This window comes from Coloeus monedula (genome assembly GCF_965178545.1).
Source record: "Coloeus monedula genome assembly, chromosome: 29".
NCBI classification, from domain to species: Eukaryota; Metazoa; Chordata; class Aves; order Passeriformes; family Corvidae; genus Coloeus; species Coloeus monedula.
The window spans coordinates 3,548,410-3,573,589 of record NC_138809.1 but is presented as its reverse complement, the minus strand read 5'-3'; the positions used below and the strand labels follow the sequence as shown (position 1 = coordinate 3,573,589).

At 64.2% G+C, this 25,180-nt stretch overlaps 1 protein-coding gene across 1 annotated transcript in view; it reads right to left on the bottom strand.

Moving 5' to 3' along the window:
* The window catches only part of KIRREL1 (kirre like nephrin family adhesion molecule 1), a 30,411-nt gene extending 5,602 nt beyond the window's left edge, over positions 1–24,809 (bottom strand). The window contains exons 1-8 of the mRNA XM_082298814.1: positions 24,695–24,809; positions 5,340–5,489; positions 4,025–4,174; positions 3,451–3,608; positions 2,514–2,664; positions 1,642–1,747; positions 353–501; positions 127–254 (exon numbers count right to left, since the gene is read on the bottom strand). Of these exons, the coding sequence (XP_082154940.1) occupies positions 127–254; positions 353–501; positions 1,642–1,747; positions 2,514–2,664; positions 3,451–3,608; positions 4,025–4,174; positions 5,340–5,489; positions 24,695–24,746 (1,044 nt within the window). The 5' untranslated portion in view covers positions 24,747–24,809. The remainder of the gene's footprint in view (positions 1–126; positions 255–352; positions 502–1,641; positions 1,748–2,513; positions 2,665–3,450; positions 3,609–4,024; positions 4,175–5,339; positions 5,490–24,694) is intronic.
* Between the last annotated feature and the right edge of the window lie 371 nt (positions 24,810–25,180).

Here is a 25,180-nt window from a genome sequence, read left to right as displayed (position 1 = left end):
GTTGTTTCTTTTTTTGGGATTTGGCGTCCCTGTGGATTTCGGGGCACGCGGAGCCCCCCCCCCCCCCCCCCGCTGATCCCAGCGGGATCGGGAACATTCCAGAAAGACCCGGGAAGGGGGTCCTACCATATTGGATTCCTTCTTGGTCCAGGTGAGGGTCAGCGGGGGGTTCCCTGACCACACGCAGGTCAGGGTGACGTCCGAGCCGATGTCGGTCACCGTGGGCTTGGGGTCCACCACGATCCGGGGGGCGACTGGGCGGGGGAAAAAACCAACAGCCCGGGGGCAGGGAAATGAGGAGCGGCGCTGGGGGAAGGGGGCTTTGGGGCCGGCCGGTTTTGGGGTCACTCACAGTGGACGTCCACCAGGGTGCTGACGTTGGTGCTGCCGATGTCGTTGTGCACCTCGCAGGACACGGGCTCCGTGAAGAAGGTGTAGTCCACCTGCGTGTCGTACCGGTTCTCCGTGGCCTCCTCGATGATCACCCCCCCTTTGGCCCACCTGGGGGGACAGGGGGCGTTCGGGGCCACCGTGGGACCCCAATCCCGATCCCGATCCCGATCCCAATTCCCGATCCCGATCCCAATTCCTGATCCCGATCCCGATCCCAATCCCAATCCCGATCCCGATCCCGATCCCGATCCCAATTCCCAATCCCGATCCCAATCCCGATCCCAATCCCAATCCCGATCCCAATTCCGATCCCAATCCCGATCCCGATCCCAATCCCGATCCCGATCCCAATTCCCGATCCCGATCCCAATTCCAATTCCCAATTCCCAATCCCGATCCCGATCCCAATCCTGATCCCGATCCCAGTTCCCGATCCCGATCCCAATCCCAATCCTGATCCCAATTCCAATTCCCAATCGCGATCCCAATTCCTGATCCCAATCCTGATCCCAATTCCAATCCCAATCCCGATCCCAATTCCTGATCCCAATCCCGATCCCAATTCCAATTCCCAATCCCAATCCTGATCCCAATCCCAATTCCTGATCCCAATCCCAATCCTGATCCCAATCCCAATTCCAATTCCCGATCCCAATCCCGATCCCAATTCCAATTCCCAATCCCAATCCTGATCCCAATCCCAATCCCAATCCCAATTCCATTTCCAATTCCAATCCCAATTCCCAATCCCAATCCCAATCCCGATCCCGATCCCAGTCCCGATTGCCGTTTCCAGGGGGGTGTGCGGAAGGGTGCAGAGGCACAGTGGGGACGTTTAGGGGCACTGTTGGTCCCCAAACCCAATCCCAAACCCAGTCCCAAACCCAATCCCAAACCCAATCCCAAACCCAGTCCCAAACCCAATCCCAAACCCAATCCCAAACCCAATCCCAAACCCAATCCCAAACCCAGTCCCAAACCCAATCCCAAACCCAATCCCAAACCCAACCGCCGTTTCTGGTGGGTTTTGGGGAGGGGAGGGGGGACAGAGCCACAGTGGGGACAATCAGGGGCCATATTTGACCCCAATCCCAATCCCAAACTGAATCCCAATCCCAACCCAATCGTGGTTTGCAGGGGGTTGAGGGGAGGGGACACAGAGCCACAGTGGGGACGTTCAGTGGCACCGTTTGACCCCAATCCCGATATCCCGATGCCGATCCCGTTCCCAGCGGGTTCGGGCCTCACCTGTAGCCTTTGATCTCGGGGTTGGCCGTGGCCATACAGGTGAACACGACCCTCTCACCCTCCTGCACCGTCTGGGGCTGGATGGACAAGGTGACCGTCGGGGGATCTGTGGGGACGGCGCCGGCACGGGGGGCTCAGAGTGGCACGGGGGGGACATGGAGGGGTCCCCAAAGCTCTGGGGTGGGGCATCCCCCGTCCCTGTCCTTGTGGGGACCCTAAATCCCATCCCAGTGTGGTCATCCCCCGTCCCTGTCCTTGTGGGGACCCTAAATCCCATCCCAGTGTGGTCATCCCCCCTCCCTGTCCTTGTGGGGACCCTAAATCCCATGCCAGTGTGGTCATCCCCCGTCCCTGTCCTTGTGGGGACCCTAAATCCCATCCCAGTGTGGTCATCCCCCATCCCTGTCCTTGTGGGGACCCTAAATCCCTTCCCCGGCGTTGTCACCCCCCCGTCCCCTCCCGCGTGGCGCTGGTGGCCGCCCCTTCCCGCAGCAGCCACCGGAGGTCGGTGTTGGCCACCGAGTGCCGGCCCTGCCTCCTCCTCCTCCTCCTCCTCCCTCCAGCAAATCCCATCCACGGAAACCGCTCCCACCCGAGACACCCCAAACCCCCTGAAAATCCCCCCAAATCCCCCAAAGTTCGCATCCACCTCCACGCCCCTGTGTCCCCCCGTGTCCCCCCTGTCCCTCCATGTCCCTCCATGTCCCCCCGTCCCTCCATGTCCCCCGTGTCCCCCGTGTCCCCCCTGTCCCCCCATGTCTCTCCATGTCCCCCGTGTCCCTCCATGTCCCCCCGTCCCCCCATGTCCCTCCATGTCCCCCATGTCCCCCCGTGTCCCCCCGTGTCCCCCCGTGTCCCCCAGCGCCACGCACGGTGGACATTGAGCTTGACGAAGGTCTCTTTGCCGGCCGGGATGGCCTCGTTGGAGCTGCGGCACGAGAAGACCCGGCCGATGTCCAGGTCCGTGGGGTTGATGGCCAGCAGGCTCGTGGTGGTCTCCCGCTTGCCATCGGCCAGCACCTCCTGTGGCGGGAGGGGACACGGTGACAGCGCCAGCAGGGCTGGGGACAGCGCAGGGGACGGCCACCACCGGGGGGGGGGGAGAGGGTGACAGTTCAGGGGACAGGGGAGGGGACAGGGTGACAGTTCAGGGGACAGGGGAGGGGACAGGGTGACAGTTCAGGGGACGGGGGGGACACAGTGACAGTTCAGGGGACGGGGGAGGGGACAGGGTGACAGTTCAGGGGACGGGGAGGGGACAGGGTGACAGTTCAGGGGACAGGGGAGGGGTCAGGGTGACAGTTCAGGGGATGGCAAGAGGGGACGGCCACCACTGGGGGGGCAGAGGGTGACAGTTCAGGGGACGGGGGGGGACAGGGTGACAGTTCAGGGGACGGGAGGGGGATGGCCACCACCCGGGGGGGGATACGGTGACAGTTCAGGGGACAGGGGAGGGGTCAGGGTGACAGTTCAGGGGACGGGGGGGGACAGGGTGACAGTTCAGGGGACACGGTGACAGTTCAGGGGACAGAGGAGGGGTCAGGGTGACAGTTCAGGGGTCGGGAGGGGGACAGGGTGACAGTTCAGGGGACAGGGGAGGGAGGCTATCACCCGGGGGGGGACAGGGTGACAGTTCAGGGGACAGCGGGAGGGGACGGCCACCACCCGGGGTGACAGTTCAGGGGACAGGGGAGGGGTCGGGGTGATGGTTCAGGGGAAGGGGGGGTCAGGGTGACAGTTCAGGGGACACGGTGACAGTTCAGGGGTCACGGTGACAGTTCAGGGGACACGGGACAGGGGAGGCCGTACCGTGCTGGTGACAGCGCCGTCCTGCTGCTGCCCGTCGCGGAACCAGGCGATGGTGGCGGCGGGTTTGGCGCTGCGGGCGCGGCACGTCAGGTTGTAGGGGGTCCCCGCCCTCAGCAGGATTTCGGGGGCGCCGTCGATCGTGGGGTCCTCCGGGGGGACTGCGGAGGGGACAGAGGGGACAGCGGCTTGGGAGGGTCCCGCTCGGGGCTGTGGGGTGGGGGAAAATTGAGGCCGATGGGGTTGGGGGGGGGTGGCTCAGGGGCAGGGTTGGGGTTAATCCTGGTTTTGGTCCCGTTATAAAGCCCCGCGGCCGATTTGGGGGATCAGGGAATTCCCCAGCGGGGAGGGACATCCAGGGACCCAAAAATGTCACCCTGTCCCTGTCCTGGCCGTGCACAGGCACCCCAGAATGCCACCCTGTCCCTGGGAGCGGCGTCCTGGAGCTTTTGGGGCCGGTCCCTGGGCTGGGGGACTCCACGGAGATGGGCAGGGGACACGGAGGGACCCTGGGTCTGCCTGTCACGGGACATTGGGGACCGTGGGGGACAGCGGGGGACGCGGGGCCGCCCCTTACTGAGCACGGTGAGCTTGGCGCGGCGGGAGCGCAGCGCGGCCTCGGTGGCCTGGCACTCGTAGACGGCGTCATCGGAGAGCTCGGCGTCGCTGATCTCCAGGTTGTACTGGCCCGAGTCGGCCGTGCCCACGATGCGGTACCGCGGCCAGGCTGCGGGGACACCCCCGGGGTCACCCCAGTGCCACGGGGACACCCCCGGGGTCACCCCAGTGCCACGGGGACACCCCAGTGCCACGGGGACACCCCCGGGGACACCCACGGGGACACCCCAATGCCACAGGGACACCCACGGGGACACCCCAGTGCCACGGGGACACCCCCGGGGTCACCCCAGTGCCACGGGGACACCCCAGTGCCACGGGGACACCCCAATGCCATGGGGACACCCCCGGGGACACCCCAATGCCACGGGGACACCCCAGTGCCACGGGGACACCCCCGGGGACACCCCAATGCCATGGGGACACCCCCGGGGACACCCCAGTGCCACAGGGACACCCATGGGGACACCCCAGTGCCACAGGGACACCCACGGGGACACCCCAATGCCACGGGGACACCCACGGGGACACCCCAGTGCCACAGGGACACCCCCGGGGTCACCCCAGTGCCACGGGGACACCCACGGGGACACCCCAGTGCCACGGGGACACCCCAGTGCCATGGGGACACCCACGGGGACACCCCAGTGCCACGGGGACACCCACGGGGTCACCCCAGTGCCACAGGGACACCCACAGGGTCACCCCAGTGCCACGGGGACACCCACGGGGACACCCCAGTGCCACGGGGACACCCCCGGGGTCACCCCAATGCCACGGGGACACCCACGGGGACACCCCAGTGCCACGGGGACACCCCCGGGGTCACCCCAATGCCACGGGGACACCCACGGGGACACCCCAGTGCCACGGGGACACCCCCGGGGTCACCCCAATGCCACGGGGACACCCACGGGGACACCCCAGTGCCACAGGGACACCCACGGGGACACCCCAATGCCACGGGGACACCCACGGGGACACCCACGGGGACACCCCAATGCCACGGGGACACCGCAGTGCCACCGTGCCCACGGTGCCGTACCGCGGCCGGGCTGCGGGGACACTGGGAAATGACGTGGGGACAGCAGCAGGGTCACACAGGGACACCCCAATCCCTTGCCCAGGCTGTGGGGACAGCACCGGGCTCACACGGGGACACCTCCAAAGCTGCCCCCCGCCCCTGCGGGTCCCTTTGAGCCCCTGGCCTGGATGGTGACACCCCCGGCCCGGGTGCGGTGAGACCCCCAGAGCCACCCCCGTTTCCCGGGTACCTTTGAGGCCCTGCCCCATGCCCAGGGCCAGCCCGTCCTTGGTCCATTGCACGATGCCGGAGTAGTTGAGGACGACGCAGGACAGGACGATCCTCTGGCCGGCCACCACCGTCTGGTCCTCGGGCTCCTCCACGAAGCGCGTCTGCACCGCTGCGGCCACAGCGCCGCGGTCACTGCGGAGCGCCCGGCACCCCGGCACGGCCTGCTCCGTCATCCCCGCGGCTCCGGGATCCCCCTGCAGCCGCCCGGGATCACCCCGAGATCCCCCGAATCTCCCCGGAGCTGCCCCGGATCCCCCTGGAGCCGCCCGGGATCACCCCGAGATCCCCCGAATCTCCCCGGAGCTGCCCAGGATCCCCCTGGAGCCGCCCGGGATCACCCCGAGATCCCCCGAATCTCCCCAGAGCTGCCCCGGATCCCCCTGGAGCCGCCCGGGATCGCCTCGAGATCCCCCGAATCTCCCCAGAGCTGCCCCGGATCCCCCTGGAGCCGCCCGGGATCGCCTCGAGATCCCCCGAATCTCCCCGGAGCTCCCCAGGATCCCCCTGGAGCCGCCCGGGATGGCCTCGAGATCCCCCAAATCTCCCCAGAGCTGCCCAGGATCCCTTCAGAATCCCCCTGGAGCTGCCGGAGACCCCCCCAGAGCTGCCCGGGGTCTTCCCAGGGCTGCCCAGGATCCCCTTGGAGCTGCTCCGATCCTCCCAGAACTGCTCCAATCCTCCTGGAGCTGTCCCGGATCCCCCTGGAGCTGCCCGGAATCACCCCGAGATCCCCCGAATCTCCCCAGAGCTGCCCGGGATCACCCCAGAGCTGCCCAGGATACCCCTGAGATCCCCCTGGAGCTGCCCGGGATCCCCCCGGAGCTGCCCGGGATCCTCCTGGGATCCCTCTGGAGCTGCCCGTGACCCCCGGAGCTGCCCGGGATCCCCTCCAGGATCCCCCCCGAGCTGCCCTGATCCCCCCGGAGCTCCCCAGGATTCCCTCGGGATCCCCCCCCCAGCTCTGCCTGTGACCCCCGGAGCAGACCGGGATCCCCCCGGAGCTCCCCGCGACCCCCGGAGGTTCCGGAGGTTCCACCGGAGGTGCCGGGGACCCCCCTCCCCCCCGAGCCGGGCCCCGCCGCTCCCTCTCCCGGTGCTGTGCGGCAGCCGGGATCGATCCCGGTGTCCCGCTCCCGGTGTCACGCGGCCAGCGGGGATCGACCGGGATGTGACAGAGGGGGAGGGGGGGGCTGGGAATGTGGCCGTGCCCTGGAGCAGGGAGTGGGGAGCGGGACCCCCGGGAGAGGGGCGCAGCCGCTGTTCCCTGCTCAAAATCCTGGTTTTTTTTTTTAATGGAATATCCTTGCTCAAATCCCGGTGGGTTTTTTTGTTTTTTTTGGTTTTTTTTCCCTGGAATATTCCGACGGTTTGTGCCACGGGGAGGGAGAAATCCCTTTTTGGGGATGAGGGAGCTGCGGGTGACGGAGATGCCGAGGCCCCACAGGGCCTGGCTGGGTCTGGAATGGCCTGGAACGGCCTGGAACGGCCTGGAATGGCCTGGAATGGCACAGCTCGGGGTCTCTATCCCACTTCTCCCCTGCTGAATCCCGGGAAATCTGCAGGCCCCGGATCCCTCTCGCTTTTGAGCCCCAAAACAAAGCCCCTGGCGGCTCCCAAAATCCCCTCCCCAAAATTCCCGGCACCCCAGGATCCCTGGGAGCCCCGGATCCTCGGGATGGGGGATCCAGGGGTCCCTGGAATAGGACACCCCCAGATCCATGGGATGGGATACATAGGAATCCTCAGGATGCGTGGGATCCCTGGGATGGGGTAGCCAAGGATCCCTGGGATAAAACACCCTGGATCCGTGGGATGGGGCACCCAGGAATCACTGGAATAGAACACCCCCGGATCCCCCGGATCCCCGGGATGGGGTAGCCAAGGATCCCTGGGATAAAACACCCCGGATCCGTGGGATGGGGCACCCCGGGATCCTCAGGATCCGCGGGATCCCCGGGAATAGAACACCCCCGGATCCCCGGGATGAGGCCCCGCCAGCCTCGCGCTCCTTCCCCCTCCCGATTTGGGGACAGCCACCGCCCCGGGCCACCCCGGGCTGCCCCAGGGCCAGCCCGGCCGGGAGGGAGGGAGGAGGGAAGGAGGAGGATGAAGGGAAAGGCGGGGGCTGCCGAGGAGGGGATGGAGCAGGGAACGGGAGCCGGGAGATCAAAGAGGGAAAGGTGCCGGGAGAGAGGGGGGTGGGAGGGAAGATCAGAGCCGGGAAAAGGAGCGGGGGGAGACACGAGAGGGGCGGGAGGGAGCGGCGGGGGGGACCCGCAGCCCGCGGGCACCGCGGTGGCACCGGGATGGCACCGGCCCAGCCGGGAACGGTTTGGGATTTGGGGCACCGGGATGGCACCGGCCCAGCCGGGAATGGTTTGGGATTTGGGGCACCGGGATGGCACCGGCCCAGCCGGGAATGGTTTGGGATTTGGGGCACCGGGATGGCACCGGCCCAGCCGGGAATGGTTTGGGATTTGGGGCACCGGGATGGCACCGGCCCAGCCGGGAATGGTTTGGGATTTGGGGCACCGGGATGGCCCCGGCCCAGCCGGGAATGGTTTGGGATTTGGGGCACCGGGATGGCACCGGCCCAGCCGGGAATGGTTTGGGATTTGGGGAAAATCGAGGGGGAAACGGGCACTGGGATGGCACCGGCCCAGCCAGGAGTGGCCCCAGGATTTGGGGGAAAATCGAGGGGAAAACGGGCACGGCTCGGGATGTTGAGCCCAGCTCCACCCGTGCCACCACTCCCAGTGTCGTTGTCCCCTGCCCGGCCGAATCCCAACCCGAACTGGCAGGACGAGGGCACTGGTGCCACCGTCCGTCTGTCCCCAGCCTCGAAACGCCACCGACGGGTCCCCTCGGTGCCGGCGCCACCCCCAGTGCCAGCCGCGGTGACAGCTCGCCGCCGGGGGCTGGTGGCGACTGTCGCGGCCGCGATCTGTCGGAGCCACCTCCCGCCACTCTCCCCGTCCCTCCCCCTCTGACAGGGACCGGCGTGGGTGGGGAGGGGTCTGGCGGTGCCACCCCCTCCGGTGTCGCCGTGCGGTGGCCGCGCTGGTGGCACGGGGTTGTTTAAGTCTGGAGGAGCTGCGGGGGCGGCAGCGGCGACAGCGCTCGGAGGCTTTTGTCGCGTGGCCGAGGTGACGCTGCGCCGAGGTGACAGCGGTGGCCCCTCGCCGCTGTGGCCCTCCTTGTCGCCACGGTCCCCCTTGGCGCTGTGCCACCCCCCCCCCCTCCCCGTGTCGCCGTGTCCCTCCTCGTCACCACGGTCCCCTCCCGCGTGGCAGCGCGCGCCTGTGCCCATGGGAATGTCCCCGTGTGCCGGGAACATGCCTGGGACACTGGGAATGTCCCTCTGTCCCCACGGGAATGTCCCTCTGTCCCCGAACCGGGCAGCACCAGGACACTGATGGAGCTCCCCGTGTCCCCCCCCCCGGAGCAGGAACCTCTTCCCTTCCCTTCCCTTCCCTTCCCTTCCCTTCCCTTCCCTTCCCTTCCCTTCCCTTCCCTTCCCTTCCCTTCCCTTCCCTTCCCTTCCCTTCCCTTCCCTTCCCTTCCCTTCCCTTCCCTTCCCTTCCCTTCCCGGGCCGTCTCCCCGGATTTATCCGCGGGAATGTCCCCCTGTCCCCAAACCGGGCAGCACCAGGACCCCTCCGGAGCTCCCCGTGTCCCCTCCCCGTGTCCCCCCCGTGTCCCCCCGGAGCAGGAGCCCCTTCCCGTCCCTTCCCGGGCCGTCTCCCCGGATTTATCAAGCGCGGCGCTGATTAAGCCCCGGGGCCGGGGCCGCGGCCCCTCCCTCTCCTCTCGCCATTAAACTCCGGGATTCAAAGCCGAGCTCTGGATTCGCGCTGACAGCTTTCAGATGGAGCCAAATCTCTGCGCGCTCGAGCTTTTTTTTTTTTTTCCCTTTTTTTCCCTTCCCCCCCCCCCCTCCATTTTATCTCTCCCTCCTTCCCCCCCCCCTCCTCTCCTCTCCTCGTGGCTTTTAAATTTAAGCCTTCCCCCCCTTCCCTCTTCCTGCTATTTTTATGGGGGAAAAAAAATAAAACCAACCGGGCGGGGAGGGAGGAGAGTTCTAAAAAAAAAAAAAAAAAAAAAAAGAAGCTCTTCCCTGGGTCTCTATTTTTTTTTTTTTTTCCCCCTTTTTCTGCGGGAAAGAAAAGAGGATTTGGATTTCTTGGGGCCCTGCCCGGCGGAGCGGAAAGACGGGAGAGGCCAGGGATGGGTCCCCGTGTCGCTGTCCCCCCCCCGCGCTGCGGCAGCCCCGGGGTGACCCCGCGGGGATGGCACCGGCGGCACGGGGACCCCGAGACACCGGGATGGGGTGGGATCCGTGGGATAGGGTGGGATCCATGGTGGGATCCGTGGGATGGGATCCATGGGATAGGGTGGGATCCGTGGGATGGGATCCATGGGGTGGGGTGGGGTGGGATCCATGGGATAGGGTGGGATCCATGGTGGGATCCGTGGGATGGGATCCATGGGGTGGGGTGGGGTGGGATCCATGGGATAGGGTGGGATCCATGGGGTGGGATGGGATCCATGGGATGGGGTGGGGTGGGATCCATGGGATAGGGTGGGATCCATGGTGGGATCCATGGGATGGGATGGGGTGGGATCCATGGGGTGGGATGGGATCCATGGGATGGGATCCATGGGATGGGGTGGGATCCATGGGATGGGATCCATGGGATGGGGTGGGATCCATGGGGTGGGATCCATGGGATGGGATCCATGGGATGGGATGGGATCCGTGGGATGGGATGGGATCCGAGCTGGAGACCCCAGCAGTGCTGGGAGTGTGGGGCACATCCTGATGGGGATTTGGGATCCCATTTCACCAGGAATGAGGGATCCCATTTTACCAGGGATCGATCCCATCCTTTCAGGGATGCCGGATCCCGTTTTCCCGGGAATTCTGGCCCCCGTTTTCCCGGGAATGCCGGGCTGCGCCGCCGGGCTGCGCCGGCTCCGAGACGAGATGAGCCCTGGCACATCCCCGCTCCCCCCCTGCTCCGCCCGGCGCCGCGAACTATTTTGGGATCCAGGAATTTGGGACTTTCAGCTAAACCCGGCCACGGCTCCGGGGCAGGGACAGCGCTGGCGAGCGAGGGGACGCGGAGGCACCGTGTCCCCACCCCAGGAGGGACCCCACACCACCGGGATGAGGCTCCAGGGAGGATTCCCAGAGGGAAATCGGCGCAGTCCTGGATTTTGGGATACGCCCCCCTTCCCAAAAGTCCCCGGCGGGTTCCAGCCCTGCTGATATTCCCGGGATTTGACGTTCCCTAGGGAAGATCATCAACAATTCACGATCCCTGTCCTCCGCCAGGATCCCGGGAAGGGGCCAGGAGAGCTCGGGAAGCGGCTCCGGCTGCTCCTTGGGAATCGCTCCCTGCCCTTTCCCGTTCCATTCCCTCTCTCCTCGGCTCTGGAAAAGCCGGAGCAGCTCCCGGGGCGAGCTGCGGGATCACGGAATTCCGGGATTTTTTTGAGGTCGGGAAAGAATTCCAACAGCGTCGAGTCCGAGCTGTCCCCAGTCCCCACCTTGTCACCAGCGCAGGGCGCTGAGTGTCCCCTCCAGGCTTTCCCTGGACACCGGGATGGGGATCCTGGGAATTCTGGATTCCAGGGATCCATCCCGGTGCTGGATGCGCCATTTGGGGGGTCCCAGCTCGGTGTCCCCCCCGCCCCCGGTGTCATTCTGAGCCCTTTTGTCACCCCAAAGTCCCCGACCCCGTTTGGCCACAATCCCTGTCCCTTAATCCCGCCGGCATCGGCATTAATTAAATATTACAGCCCTTAATTCCTCGTTAATTGAATCCCGCAGCCCCAATCCCGGGGATGGGTGGGACGCGGGCGATGTCCCCGCTGTGCCACCGGCCTCGCGGAGCAGCGGCCCTGGCCCTGGCCCCGTTCCTGCCACGCCGCCATCCTCGGTGGCCGTTTGTCCCCATCCCTGTCCCCATCCCGGCCATCCCAACCTCCCCAGTGTCCGTCTGTCCCCGTCCTCTGTCCCTGTCCCCATCCCCATCCCTGTCCCCGTCCTCTGTCCCTGTCCCCACCTCCCCAGTGCCCGTCTGTCCCTGTCCCTGTCCCCATCCCCACCTCCCCAGTGTCCCCTTGTCCCCATCCCTGTCCCCATCCCCACCTCCCCAGTGTCCCCGTGTCCCCGTCCCTGTCCCCACCCGGCCCCGCTCCCGTCCCGGCAGCCACGGAAAGAATTCCAGCGCCACCATCACATGATGCCGGCGCATCCCTGGCCCGTTCCCAGTGCCCGGCCCCGGGAGGCACCGGCACGGGGCCACATCCACCCCAGGGCGATGTCACTTTGTCACCGCGGCAGCGACAGAACCGGCGAGAGAGGGAAAATCGGGAACGGGGCAGGGGGAGGGGGCACCGGAGGATCCCGCGGTGTCCCCGAGGGTGTCCCCGGGGGGTGGCGGGGGCTGCTCCCGGCCTCTCCCCCCGCTCCTTTCCCGGCTCCCGGAGCCGCTGGAAGGAGCGGAGCTCTCCGGGGAAGGGATGCTCCAGTTATTTCCCTTTTTTAAAAGGCGGAATTAGAAAAACAAATGAGGAGAGAGCGGCTCCCCTCCCCCGGCCCCGCCGCCGCCCCTCCCCCCCGGCCACCGGCAGGGTCCCCGTGTCCCTCACGGGGTCACCTTGGCGGGGACACCGCAGCGGGCTCGGGGCTGGGGGACACCGCGGGGACCCCGTGCTGCTGGCGCCGGGATGTGGGATTGGCGTCCCCGGACCAGAACCCCCCAAACCCCGACCTGAGCCCCCCAAGCCCCGACCTGACCCCGTCCTGAGCACCCCAAACCCCGTCCTGAGCACCCCAAGCCCCGACCTGAGCCCCCCAAGCCCCGACCTGACCCCCCCGAACCCCGACCTGAGCCCCCCAAACCCCGACCTGAGCCCCCCAAGCCCCGACCTGACCCCCCCAAGCCCCGACCTGACCCCGTCCTGACCCCCCCAAACCCCGTCCTGACCCCCCCAAACCCCGACCTGAGCCCCCCAAACCCCGACCTGACCCCCCCGAACCCCGACCTGAGCCCCCCAAACCCCGACCTGACCCCGTCCTGACCCCCCCAAACCCCGTCCTGAGAACCCCAAACCCCGACCTGAGCCCCCCAAACCCCGTCCTGAGCCCCCCAAACCCCGACCTGACCCCGTCCTGACCCCCCCAAACCCCGTCCTGAGCACCCCAAACCCCGTCCTGAGCACCCCAAACCCCGACCTGACCCCCCCAAGCCCCGACCTGACCCCGACCTGACCCCCCCAAGCCCCGACCTGACCCCGTCCTGAGCACCCCAAACCCCGTCCTGACCCCCCCAAACCCCGACCTGAGCCCCCCAAACCCCGACCTGACCCCCCCGAACCCCGACCTGAGCCCCCCAAACCCCGACCTGACCCCGTCCTGACCCCCCCAAACCCCGTCCTGAGCACCCCAAACCCCGACCTGACCTCCCCAAACCCCGTCCTGACCCCCCCAAACCCCGTCCTGAGCACCCCAAACCCCGACCTGACCCCGTCCTGACCCCCCCAAACCCCGTCCTGAGCACCCCAAACCCCGACCTGAGCCCCCAAACCCCGACCTGAGCCCCCAAACCCCGTCCTGACCCCCCCAAACCCCGACCTGACCCCCCCAAGCCCCGACCTGACCCCGTCCTGAGCACCCCAAACCCCGACCTGACCCCCTCAAACCCTGACCTGACCCCCCCAAACCCCGACCTGACCCCCCCAAACCCCGTCCTGACCCCCCCAAACCGAGCCCCTCCCCCCCTCCCCCCCCCCCGTTATTCCCTCTTCATTCCTTGGGCTCTCGGAATTTCTGGAGCGGCCGCCGTTGATTGGCTCGGCTTTAATTAATTTGTGGAGGAACAATGTCTAATTAAGACTTTTGTTTGTGTGCGCGCGGGGGGGCGGGGGGGGGAGAAGTAAAAATCCCAAATTTAATGAGAGGGAAAGTAAAAAAAAATATGGAAAAAAATAAAAAGCTCTGGCACCGTCCCCCCCCCGCCTCCCCCCGGAGCTGCGCCCTCGTTAGCAGATGTCTTAATGAGACATCGTTAATTAATGGGATTAATGGGAGGAGGAGCGGGAGAGGCGCCCGAATCCCGGCCCCGGGATCCGCAGGGATCAGGGGAAGGAGCGGGACCGGCCGTGCCTCAGTTTCCCTATGGAATTTCAGGACAGGGATCGTCCGTGCCTCAGTTTCCCTGTGGAATTTCAGGACAGGGACCGCCCGTGCCTCAGTTTCCCTATGGAATTTCAGGAGCGGGACCGCTCGTGCCTCAGTTTCCCTATGGAATTTCAGGACAGGGATCGTCCGTGCCTCAGTTTCCCTATGGAATTTCAGGACAGGGATCGTCCGTGCCTCAGTTTCCCTATGGAAATTCAGGACAGGGATCGTCCGTGCCTCAGTTTCCCTATGGAAATTCAGGACAGGGATCGTCCGTGCCTCAGTTTCCCTATGGAATTTCAGGACAGGGATCGCTCGTGCCTCAGTTTCCCTATGGAATTTCAGGACAGGGATCGTCCGTGCCTCAGTTTCCCTATGGAATTTCAGGACCGGGACCGCCCGTGCCTCAGTTTCCCTGTGGAATTTCAGGACAGGGACCGCCCGTGCCTCAGTTTCCCTATGGAATTTCAGGACAGGGATCGTCCGTGCCTCAGTTTCCCTGTGGAATTTCAGGACAGGGACCGCCCGTGCCTCAGTTTCCCTATGGAATTTCAGGACAGGGATCGTCCGTGCCTCAGTTTCCCTATGGAATTTCAGGACAGGGATCGCCCGTGCCTCAGTTTCCCTATGGAATTTCAGGACAGGGATCGCCCGTGCCTCAGTTTCCCTATGGAATTTCAGGACAGGGATCGTCCGTGCCTCAGTTTCCCTATGGAATTTCAGGACAGGGATCGCTCGTGCCTCAGTTTCCCTATGGAATTTCAGGACAGGGATCACCCGTGCCTCAGTTTCCCTATGGAAATTCAGGACAGGGATCGTCCGTGCCTCAGTTTCCCTATGGAAATTCAGGAGCGGGACCGCTCGTGCCTCAGTTTCCCTATGGAATTTCAGGACAGGGATCGCTCGTGCCTCAGTTTCCCTATGGAAATTCAGGAGCGGGATCACCCGTGCCTCAGTTTCCCTATGGAAATTCAGGACAGGGATCGTCCGTGCCTCAGTTTCCCTATGGAATTTCAGGACCGGGACCGCCCGTGCCTCAGTTTCCCTATGGAAATTCAGGAGCGGGATCACCCGTGCCTCAGTTTCCCTATGGAATTTCAGGACAGGGATCGTCCGTGCCTCAGTTTCCCTATGGAAATTCAGGAGCGGGATCACCCGTGCCTCAGTTTCCCTATGGAAATTCAGGACAGGGATCGTCCGTGCCTCAGTTTCCCTATGGAAATTCAGGACCGGGACCGCCCGTGCCTCAGTTTCCCTATGGAAATTCAGGACCGGGACCGCCCGTGCCTCAGTTTCCCTATGGAATTTCAGGACAGGGATCGCTCGTGCCTCAGTTTCCCTATGGAATTTCAGGACAGGGATCGTCCGTGCCTCAGTTTCCCTATGGAATTTCAGGACAGGGATCGCTCGTGCCTCAGTTTCCCTATGGAATTTCGGTGTCCAAGGAAATCCGCGGAGACACCGGGACCGCCCGTGCCTCAGTTTCCCCACGGATCTGAACCCCTCAAGGAGCGGAGGGAGCGTGAATTCCACACGGCAGCGGAATTCCCACCTCGTTTCCAGCCCTGGAAAAACGGGGATTTCACACCAAGAAAATCCCAAATCCAGGAGAAAACCGGGTTTGGAACGGGGGCTTCAAAGCGCTCCCACATCGGCCTGGCTTCTCCCTTCCCCCTCTGCTTCCCAAGGAAAATTCCCGAGGAATTTGGGGGGCGGGGACCCCCCTTTGGCCTCCCCCCGCCCCTTTTTGCTGCCACAAAGCCCCAAAAAAATCAACTTTAGGCTCACCCCGTGACCCCAAATCCCACTTGGAACGCGACGCGCTGGAATTTCGCCCCCCCCCAAAAAAAACCCACTCGGATCACCCCAAAAAACGATCCCAACAAAAGTGAAATTTTTTTTTTGGGGGGGGGGGGGGATTTGGGGCTTTTTTTTGGGGTGTCCCGAGCCCTCCGCGCCCCGCGGGGAGGAGCGGCCGCGGCTCCCGCTCCCTTTTCCCTGCGGTCGGAGCCCAGCGATGATCCCACACTCCTGGAATTTGAGGAATTTCCTGCCAAGGCTCCCTCTGGAAGGCGAGGGAAAGGAAAAAAAAAAGCCTCCGAGTTTTTAACCCTCAGCTCCCCGCCCCGGCTGACTTTTGGGGGGGGGAGATTTTGGGGAGGTTTTGTTCAATTTTGGGGTTATTTCTGATTTTTCCCTGATTTTGGTATTTTTTTGGGTGGGGGGGGGGGTTGGATCGGACGCGGCGGGAGAGGCCGGGAATTCCCCGGGATCGCGCTTTTCCGTGGGATAAAGCGAAGTTTTGTGCCTCAGTTTCCCTCCCTGCCGCCCGAGGGTTCCATTCCTGCCCCCAAACCCATCGCGAGCCGCCCTAAATCCCTCTAAAAGCGCCCCAAAACCGCCCCAAAACCCGCTCTGCCCATCCCAAATCCCGGCCGGGTGGGAAATCCCCTTTTTCCCGACGTTAATTTAAATCCAATCCGCTTGGAATTGTCTTTTTTTTTGGTCTTGTTTTTCTTTTTTTTTTTTTTTTTAATAAAATTCCACCGAAACTGGGAAAGGAGGGAGGAAAAGGGGCCTGGAATTGCCCCCCCAAAAGCGGCCCCAAATAGCGGGATATTCCCATTTCCAGCGCCCCGTGCCCCAAAAGGGGGGGAAAAACGGAAAAATCCACCTGGGGAAAGGGGAAAAATGCGAATTTCGGGGAAAATCCACCTGGGGAAAGGGGAAAAATGTGGAATTTGAGGGAAAATCCACCTGGGCAAAAGGGTCCCGCCCCCCAATGCCGCAGCTCCCATGGGATATCCAGAGGATTTGGAGCCCCCGGGATGAGCCCGGAGCCTTCATCCCGCTCCTCCTCCCACCCCCGCGGGGGTCCCACGCCCCTTCCCGATTCCCTTTTTTTTTTTTTTTTCCCTTAAATTTTCATTTTTTTTTTTAAAAAAATCCCCCCTCCCCGTTGCCATGGCAACGCCTCCGACCGCTCTCGGCTTGGAAATAAAAGTTGTTTTTTCCTTCCCCCCCCCCCCTCCTCCTCCTCCTCCTTTTACTCCACTCTTTCCCCTCCTTCCCCATTCCCATTCCAAACCCCCCCCCCTCCTTATTTTGATTTCCATTTGGATCATAATCCGCCCGTTGCCATGGCAACGCTGGCAGCCCTTTATGTCCCAGCCCTTGCAGAAAAGGCCTCGTTCCCCCTTTTTCCCCCCTTTTTTCCCCCTTCCCCCCCTCTTTTCCCCCCCTTTTTTCCCCCCTTTTCCCCCCGCGTGGGTTCGTTCCTTAAATCCCCTCCTTCCTGCCCTCCCCAGGGTCCTGGCGTCGCCTCTTGGGGGGGGTTTGGGGGGGACACGGGAGGGGCTTTTCCAGCTCCCGGTGCCTCTGGATGCATCCTGGAGATCCCAAATCCCAGATCCTGGAGATCCCAAATCCCAGATCCCAGAGATCCCAAATCCCAGATCCTGGAGATCCCAAATCCCAGATCCCAGCTCCCAAATCCCAGATCCCGGAGATCCCAAATCCCAGATTCCAAATCCCAAATCCCAGATCCTGGAGATCCCGGAGATCCCAAATCCCAGATCCTGGAGATCCCAAATCCCAGATCCCAAATCCTGAATCCCAGATCCTGGAGATCCCAAATCCCAGATCCCAAATCCTGAATCCCAGATCCTGGAGATCCCAAATCTCAGATCCCAGACCCCAAATCCCAGATCCTGGAGATCCCAAATCCCAGATCCCAGATGCCAAATCCCAGATCGCAGAGATCCCAAATCTCATCTCCCATCTCCCAGATCCTGGAGATCCCAAACCCCAGATCCGAGAGCTCCCAAATCCCAAATCCCAGATTCTGGAGGTCCCAAATCCCAAATCTCAGCTCCCAGATCTTGGAGATCCTAGATTCCAGATCCCAGATACCTCAAATCCCAGATCCCAGACCCCAAATCCAAATCCCAGATCCCAGATCCCAGAGATCCCAAATCCCAGATTCCAGACCCCCAATTCCAGATCCCAGAGATCCCAAATCCCAAATCTCAGCTCCCAGCTCCCAGATCCCGGAGATCCCAAATCTCAGCTCCCAGATCTTGGAGATCCCAGATCCCAGATATCCCAAATCCCAGATCCCAGACCCCAAATCCAAATCCCAGATTCCAGATCCCAGATCCCGGAGATCCCAAATCCCAAATCTCATCTCCCAGCTCCCAGATCCTGGAGATCCCAAATCCCAGATCCTGGAGATCCCAAATCTCAGCTCCCAGATCTTGGAGATCCCAGATCCCAGATATCCCAAATCCCAGATCCCAGACCCCAAATCCCAGATTCCAGATCCCAGATCCCGGAGATCCCAGATTCCACACCCCAAATCCAAATCCCAGATTCCAGATCCCAGCTCCCAGATGCCAAATCCCAGTTTCCCAGTCCCAGCTCCCAAATCCCAGCTCCCCCAATCCCAGATCCCAGCTCCAGCCCCTTTTTCCCTCATGCCCCCCCCCCCCCAAAATCTGCCCCAGCTCCTTGGGGTGTTCCTTCAGGGGTGTCTGTGGGGTGGGGGGTCCTGGGGGGGGGTTCCTCAGTCCCGGGGGTGGTTCTGGGGGGGTCCTGCCCACACCAACGGATCCCGGGGTCCCTCTCACCCCATGGATCGATCCTGGGGGGGTCCTCAATCCATGGGGTGGTTCTGGGGGGGCTTCTGACTCCATGTGCTCATCCTGGGGGGCCCCTCACCCCACAGATGCTCCTGGGGGGGTCCTCACCCCATGCCCCGACCCCTGGGGGCCCCCTCACCCCATAGGGTGATCCTGGGGGGGCTCCTCACCCCACGGGCAAATCCGCGGCCCCTCCCACAGGGAAACTCTGGTGCCACCTCAGTGTCCCCCCCTTTATCCCGGTGCCACCTCGGTGTCCCCCCCTTTATCCCGGTGCCACCTCAGTGTCCCCCCCTTTATCTCGGTGTCCCCCCCTTTATCCCGGTGCCACCTCGGTGTCCCCCCCTTTTATCCCGGTGCCACCTCGGTGTTCCCCCTCGCTCCTTTTCCCGCTGCCACCTCGTGGATTTTGGGGGGGAAACCGTGGATTTGGGGAAAAATCCACCTGGCTAAAGGGTGTCCACCCCCCACTCCTTTCTCCCGGTGCCACCTCGGTGTCCCCGCGTGTCCCCCCCTTCCTTTTCCCGGTGCCACCTCCTCCTCCTCATCCTCCTCCTCCTCCCGCGCCGTGCCCGCTCCTGGCTGGGAGCAGGAGGTTATGAAAATGAGCCGCGTGCCCAGGAGACCGTAATTATCCGCTAAGTGTGAAAGCCGGAGTGATTAATTAAGAGATAATAAAAAGAAAAGGAGGCTGGAGAGGGAATTGCGGCGAGGCTTTGATGATAAAACCTCGAGGTAAGGCGAGCAATTAGGGGGGGGGGGGATCTTTATGGGGACATCATTCCCCGGAGAGGGGCGGGGGGCTCCGGGATGGACCCCCCGGAGCCGCAGCCGGGCCGGGCATTCCCAGGATCCATCCAGGTGGGATTTAGGACGGCGGGATTAAAGCAATCCTGAATTAAAAAGGGGATAAATTAATGAATTAATGACCTGGCACCGAGGTACCCCCGCGCCGCCCCCTGAGGTCACCTCTGGGAGGGTGGCAGGGGACGAAGAGGGCGGCTCTGGGAAGGAGGAGGCGATTCCAGGGGTTCCAGGGTCGGTGATTCCCACCCAAAATCCACCGAAATCCCGTTCCCGGCGCGGCTCCGGGTGATTCAGGCCTGGCACTGGATGCCCAGGCAAGCCCTGGCACGGCGGGTGTCGGGGCAGGGCCCTGCCCGCCGGCCCCAAAACCTCCCTGACCCCATCGCCGGCTCCTGTGGGGCCGCCCCGAGTCCCCGTGGAAGGACGGGAGCAGCCCCGAGGTGGGAAATGGGTGGAAAAGGGGGAAAAATGGGTAAAATCCACTCGCAGCGCCCGCGGGCGCCAATCCCAGCGTGGCAGAGCCCGTCCTGATGATCCCAAAACCTCTCTGACCCCATCCCCGGCCCCGGTGGGGCCTCCCCGAGTCCCTGTGGAAGGATGGGAGCATTCCCAGGCTGGGAAATGGGTGGAAAAGGGAGAAAAATGGGCAAAATCCACCCCCAGCGCCCGCGGCGCCAATCCCAGTTGCCAAAATGGTTTTTCCCGGTGTTTCTCCAGGGCCGGGAATGTCACCGGGGGGTGACAATGAGGGGACAAAGCGGTGCCCGACGCGCGGAGCCGGGGCCGGAGGTTCACCGGGGCCGGGCATGGATCGATTTATCCCGGGAGCGGCTCCGGCCGGAGCGAGGGGTCCCCCCGGGCCACGCCAGGATCCCCCGAGGGTCACCAGGAGCTCCCCAAATGTCCCCAAATGTCCCCCGTCCTCAGGCTGGAATCGCCTCCAGGGGAATCCCGAATCCCGTCCGGGTGGGAAGGAGGGGGGGCAGCGCCCGGTGCCGTCCCCACGGCTCTGCCGGGACATTCCGTGAGCCCCGTCCCCCTCCGGAGCCACCGGGGGCGGTGAAATCCGGGATTTGGGATAGCCAGGGTGGCCCTGGAGCTGTCCCTGGCACCCTGGCACGAAATCTGGGGTCAAGGGGTCACATCCCAGCTCCATCCCAGTTCAATCCCAGCTCCATCCCAGTTCAGTACCAGTTCCCGGCTCCATCCCAGCCCCATCCCAGCTCCATCCCGGTTCAATCCCAGCTCCATCCCAGTTCAGTACCAGTTCCCGGCTCCATCCCAGCCCTATCCCAGCTCCATCCCAGTTCAATCCCGGCTCCATCCCAGCCCCATCCCAGCTCAGTACCAGCTCCATCCCATTTTAATCCCAGCCCTATCCCAGTTCAGTACCAGCTCCCAGTTCCATCCCTGCTCCATCCCAGCGCCATCCCAGTTCAATCCCAGCGCCATCCCAGTTCAATCCCAGCGCCATCCCAGTTCAATCCCAGCTCCATCCCAGCCCCATCCCTGCTCCCATCCCTGCTCCCATCCCAGCCCCATCCCTGCTCCCATCCCAGCCCCATCCCTGCTCCCATCCCAGCTCAATCCCAGCGCCATCCCAGTTCAATCCCAGCTCAATCCCAGCTCAATCCCAGCGCCATCCCAGTTCAATCCCAGCTCCATCCCAGCGCCATCCCAGCGCCATCCCTGCTCCCATCCCAGCTCCATCCCAGCCCCATCCCAGTTCAATCCCAGCTCCATCCCAGCCCCATCCCAGTTCAATCCCAGTTCAGTACCAGCCCCATCCCAGCTCTCCTGAAGAAGCCGCCATCCAAAGGGACCCGGCCTGACCTCAAACCACCCAGAGCCACCTCAGCTCCGGCATCACCCCCAGGACCCCAAATCCCACTGGATCCCAAATCCCACTGGATCCCAAATCCCACTGGATCCACGGCCTCAGCTGGGCCAGGAGGTCTCAGAGCCACCCTGGGGTGTCCCAGGAATCCCAAATCCCTCAGGGACGGGTCCCTGTTGTCACCTCTGCTGTGTGAGGGGAGGGAAGGAAAAAGGGGGGGATAAAATGAAATAAAATATAAGCCCCCCCCCCCCAAAAAAAAACCACAGAGAGAAAAAGAATGGCCCAGAAAATGAATAAATATTTCAATTTGAGGCGCAATCACGGCGAGTGATTGAAACGGGGGGAAGAATAATGGCTTTCATTTAGATAAGATACAGAAAATTATTTAGTGAGAAATGAAGAGTGATGAAACCCATTCAGCATCGCCGCGTGCGCCAGGACGTGAATGGCACCGAATCCCACCCCAAAGCGGGCCCACCGGCGCGCTCCCGGCTCCGGGGGGAGGGATCCCAACATTCCGGCCTTTTCCGGAGGGAAAAACCCCAAATTTTGGCCCAAACAGCAGCAGCGGGTTTGGAGCAAGGTGGGGACGGTGCCTCGGAGGTGATGGCGGAACTGGAGGGGTGGGAAGGGGTGGGGAGGGGGAGTTTGGGATGGATTTGGGGGCTACTGGGGGTGTCACGCAGGGGTGCGACCCCTGATCCCAAACCGGAGCCGTCGCATCCCAAACCGGAGCCGTCGCATCCGAAACCGGAGCTGTCCCATCCGAAACCGGAGCCATCCCATCCCAAAATGGATTCATCCCAAACCGGAGCCGTCCCATCCCAAACCGGAGCCGTCCCATCCGAAACCGGAGCCATCCCATCCCAAAATGGATTCATCCCAAACCGGAGCCATCCCATCCCAAAATGGATTCATCCCAAACCGGAGCCGTCCCATCCCAAACTGGAGCCGTCCCATCCCAAACCGGAGCCATCCCATCCCAAAATGGACTCATCCCAAACCGGAGCCGTCCCATCCCAAACCGGAGCCGTCCCATCCCAAACCGGAGCCGTCCCATCCCAAAATGGACTCATCCCAAACCGGAGCCATCCCATCCCAAACCAGAGCTGTCCCATCATTACCTGGAGCCGTCCCATCCCAAAATGGACTCATCCCAAACTGGAGCCGTCCCATCATAAACCAGAGTTGTCCCATCCCAAACTGGAGCCGTCCCATCCCAAAATGGATTCATCCCAAAATGGACTCATCCCAAACCGGAGCCGTCCCATCATAAACCAGAGTTGTCCCATCCCAAACTGGAGCCGTCCCATCCCAAAATGGATTCATCCCAAAATGGACTCATCCCAAACCGGAGCCGTCCCATCATAAACCAGAGTTGTCCCATCCCAAACCAGAGCTGTCTCATCCCAAAATGGACTCATCCCAAACTGGAGCCATCCCATCCCGAACTGGAGCCGTCCCACCCCAAACCGGAGCCGTCCCACCCCAAAATGGACTCATCCCACCCCAAACTGGAGCCATCCCATCCCAAAATGGACTCATCCCACCCCAAACCGGAGCCGTCCCATCCCAAAATGGACTCATCCCACCCCAAACCGGAGCCGTCCCACCCCAAAATGGACTCATCCCACCCCAAACCGGAGCCGTCCCACCCCAAAATGGACTCATCCCACTCCAAACCGGAGCCGTCCCATCCCAAAATGGACTCATCCCACCCCAAACCGGAGCCTTTCCCCGTGCCGGGAGCGGGGAGAGCCGGGCCCCTCTCTCCGCTCTCCACGCGGCACCGGGGCGGCAGCTGCGATGGGATGGGGCTGCTTGGGATGGATTTGGGGTGGCCACCGGCATTGCCACGCAGGGATGCGACCCCTTAATCCCAAAGCGGAGCCCTCCCGCCCCAGACCGGAGCCCTCGCGCCCTTCCCGGCCCCTCTCTCCGCTCTCCACATGGCACCGGGGCGGGAGCGCGGCCGCTTTTGTTCCCGGGAGGGCAGCGGAGCCCCCGGCGCTTCCCCCCAGCCCAGGCGGGGCTTGAGGGGGGGTCTGGGGCCGTGCCCCCCGGCCCCATAAGAGGCTTTGCACGCTCCTTTTAAAACCCCCGGGTCGAGGAGATTTTTTTTCTTCTTTTTTTTCCCTTTTTTTCCTTCTTTTTTTTTTTTTTCCCCCCCCTCTCTCCTCTTGGCATCTTAGCAACGCCGCCCCCTTAATTAAAAATTAGATTGGATTTTGCAGCTGGGAAGGAGCCGGAGGCCGCGCTGGGGCTGCCTGGGCGCGGGGCAATGCCCGGCCCCGGCCCTGCAGAGCGGGGGGGGACCCCCCAAAACTCGCCGCAGGGATGGGGGCGGCCCCCCTGCCTTCCCTCCCTCGGGGAGGGGGGCACAGCGCGGTTCTCCCCCCACCCCGCTGCTTTTTCTCAGCGTGACCTTGGCACAGCAGCTCCCCGTGCCTCAGTTTCCCCCGGGGAGGGCACAGCGCAGCTTTTGGGGGGTCTTGGGAAGGGGAGGGGGGGGTTCGGGTTGTTCCCCCCTCCCATCTCGCCTTCCCCCGCCGGGTGGCAGCTCTGGAGGGGGTTGGGGTGGGAAAAGGGTGGTCCAGGCTCCTTCCCAGTTCCTTTTCCAAGGGATTCATGGGTTGGGAGCTGGGGGTCTTGGGGGCCCCCCCGGACGTGGCCCCTGCGCTCTCCACGGACGGACGGACGGACGGACGGACGCTCCCCCCCTCCGACCCCCCCCCGGTCGGGTCACGTCCCCTCATCACCCTCAGCCCTGTGCCCCCCCCCCCCCCCCTCCCCCGGGGGTCCGGTCCGACCCCAGGGTCCCCGACCCCCCCTCCGGCCACCGCTGCCCACCCCGAACCGGCCCCGGGAACCGGGATGGGGGCCCAGGATCCAGATCGGGGGGGCCCAAAACCTTGATCCCGGTGCGGGGGATCCAGCAGGACCGGAACCGGGGGAAGAGAGCGGCGCCGGGGGTGGGGGGAGAACCGGGCCCGGTGCCATCGGGAACCCCCCGGTACCGGAGCGGGGGGGGTCCACAGGAATCAGCCTCAGGACTGGGGAGAACCGGCCCCGAATCCATCGGGACCTCCCGGTACCGAAAGCAGAACCAGTCCCAGGATTGGGGAGAACCGGGCCCGGTCCCCCCGGGACCCCCCGGTACCGGAGGGGGGGGTCCACAAGAGCCAGCTCCGGGGTGGGGAGAACCGGGCCCGGTTCCATCGGGATCTCCCGGTACTGGATCAGGGGAATCCATCAGAACCAAGCCCAGGATCGAGGAGAACCGGCCCCGAATCCATCGGGACCCCCGGTACCGGAGGGGGGGGGGGTCCACGAGGACCGGCCCCGGTTCCTTTAGGACCCCCCGGTACCGGAGCGGGGGGGGATCCACAAGAACCAACCCCAGGATTTGGGCGAACCGGGCCCAGGATTTCGGAGAACCGGCCCCGGTTCCATCCGAACCCCCCGGTACCGTAACGGCGGCTCCACGAGCACCAACCCCGGGGCCTCCAGCACCCCCGGGACCCCTCCGGGACCCCCCCCCCCGGAACGCCCCGCGGGCTCCCGAGCTCCGATCCCGGCCGGAGCCGCTCTCATCCCTCCGGGAACGGGCGGGACCGGCGGCGAGCGGGGCTGGAGCGCTGCCCGCGGAGTTGGGAACGGCGCTCCGGGCGGCCCCGCGCTGCCTCCGCCCGCTGCCCGCTGCCCGCTGCTCCCTCCCCGGTACCCCAATCCCCGCCGCCCCATCCCCGGTACCGCCCGCCCCGCGGTGCGCGCTGCCCCCCGGCCGCTCTCGGTGCCCGCTGCCCGCTCGCCCATCGCCGCTGCCCGGTGCCCACCTTGCCCGCGGGTCCCGGCGAGAGTCAGCAGGCACAGGAGGAGGATCCGCATGCTCCCGTCCCGTGGCGGCCGCGCTCCGGGCAGGGCCCGCCGGGGCTCCGGGGGGGGTTCGGGGGGGGGTGATCGCCGCCCCTCTCGGCCCCGCGCCCCCGGTACCGGCAGCGCTTTCGGAGCCTGGCCCGGCCGGGCCGGGGCCGGGCAGGGGCCGGGAAGGGCCACGGGCTCCGGCGGCTCCGCTCCGCGCCGAGCCCCGAGTGAGCGGCGGCGGGGGCGGGGCGGGCGGGGGGCGGGCCGGGGGGGCGGAGGGGGCGAGGAGAGGGGGAGAGGGAGCTGCGTGTGCGGGGGGAGGGAGGGAAGGAGGGAGGGAGGGATGGAAGGAGGGAGGGAAGGAGGGAGGGAAGGAGGGAGAGAAGGAGGGGGAGAGCGGGGACGTGCGCGCGTGTCACGCGTGGGGCTGCGCGGGGGAGCGTGTGGGGAGGGTGTGC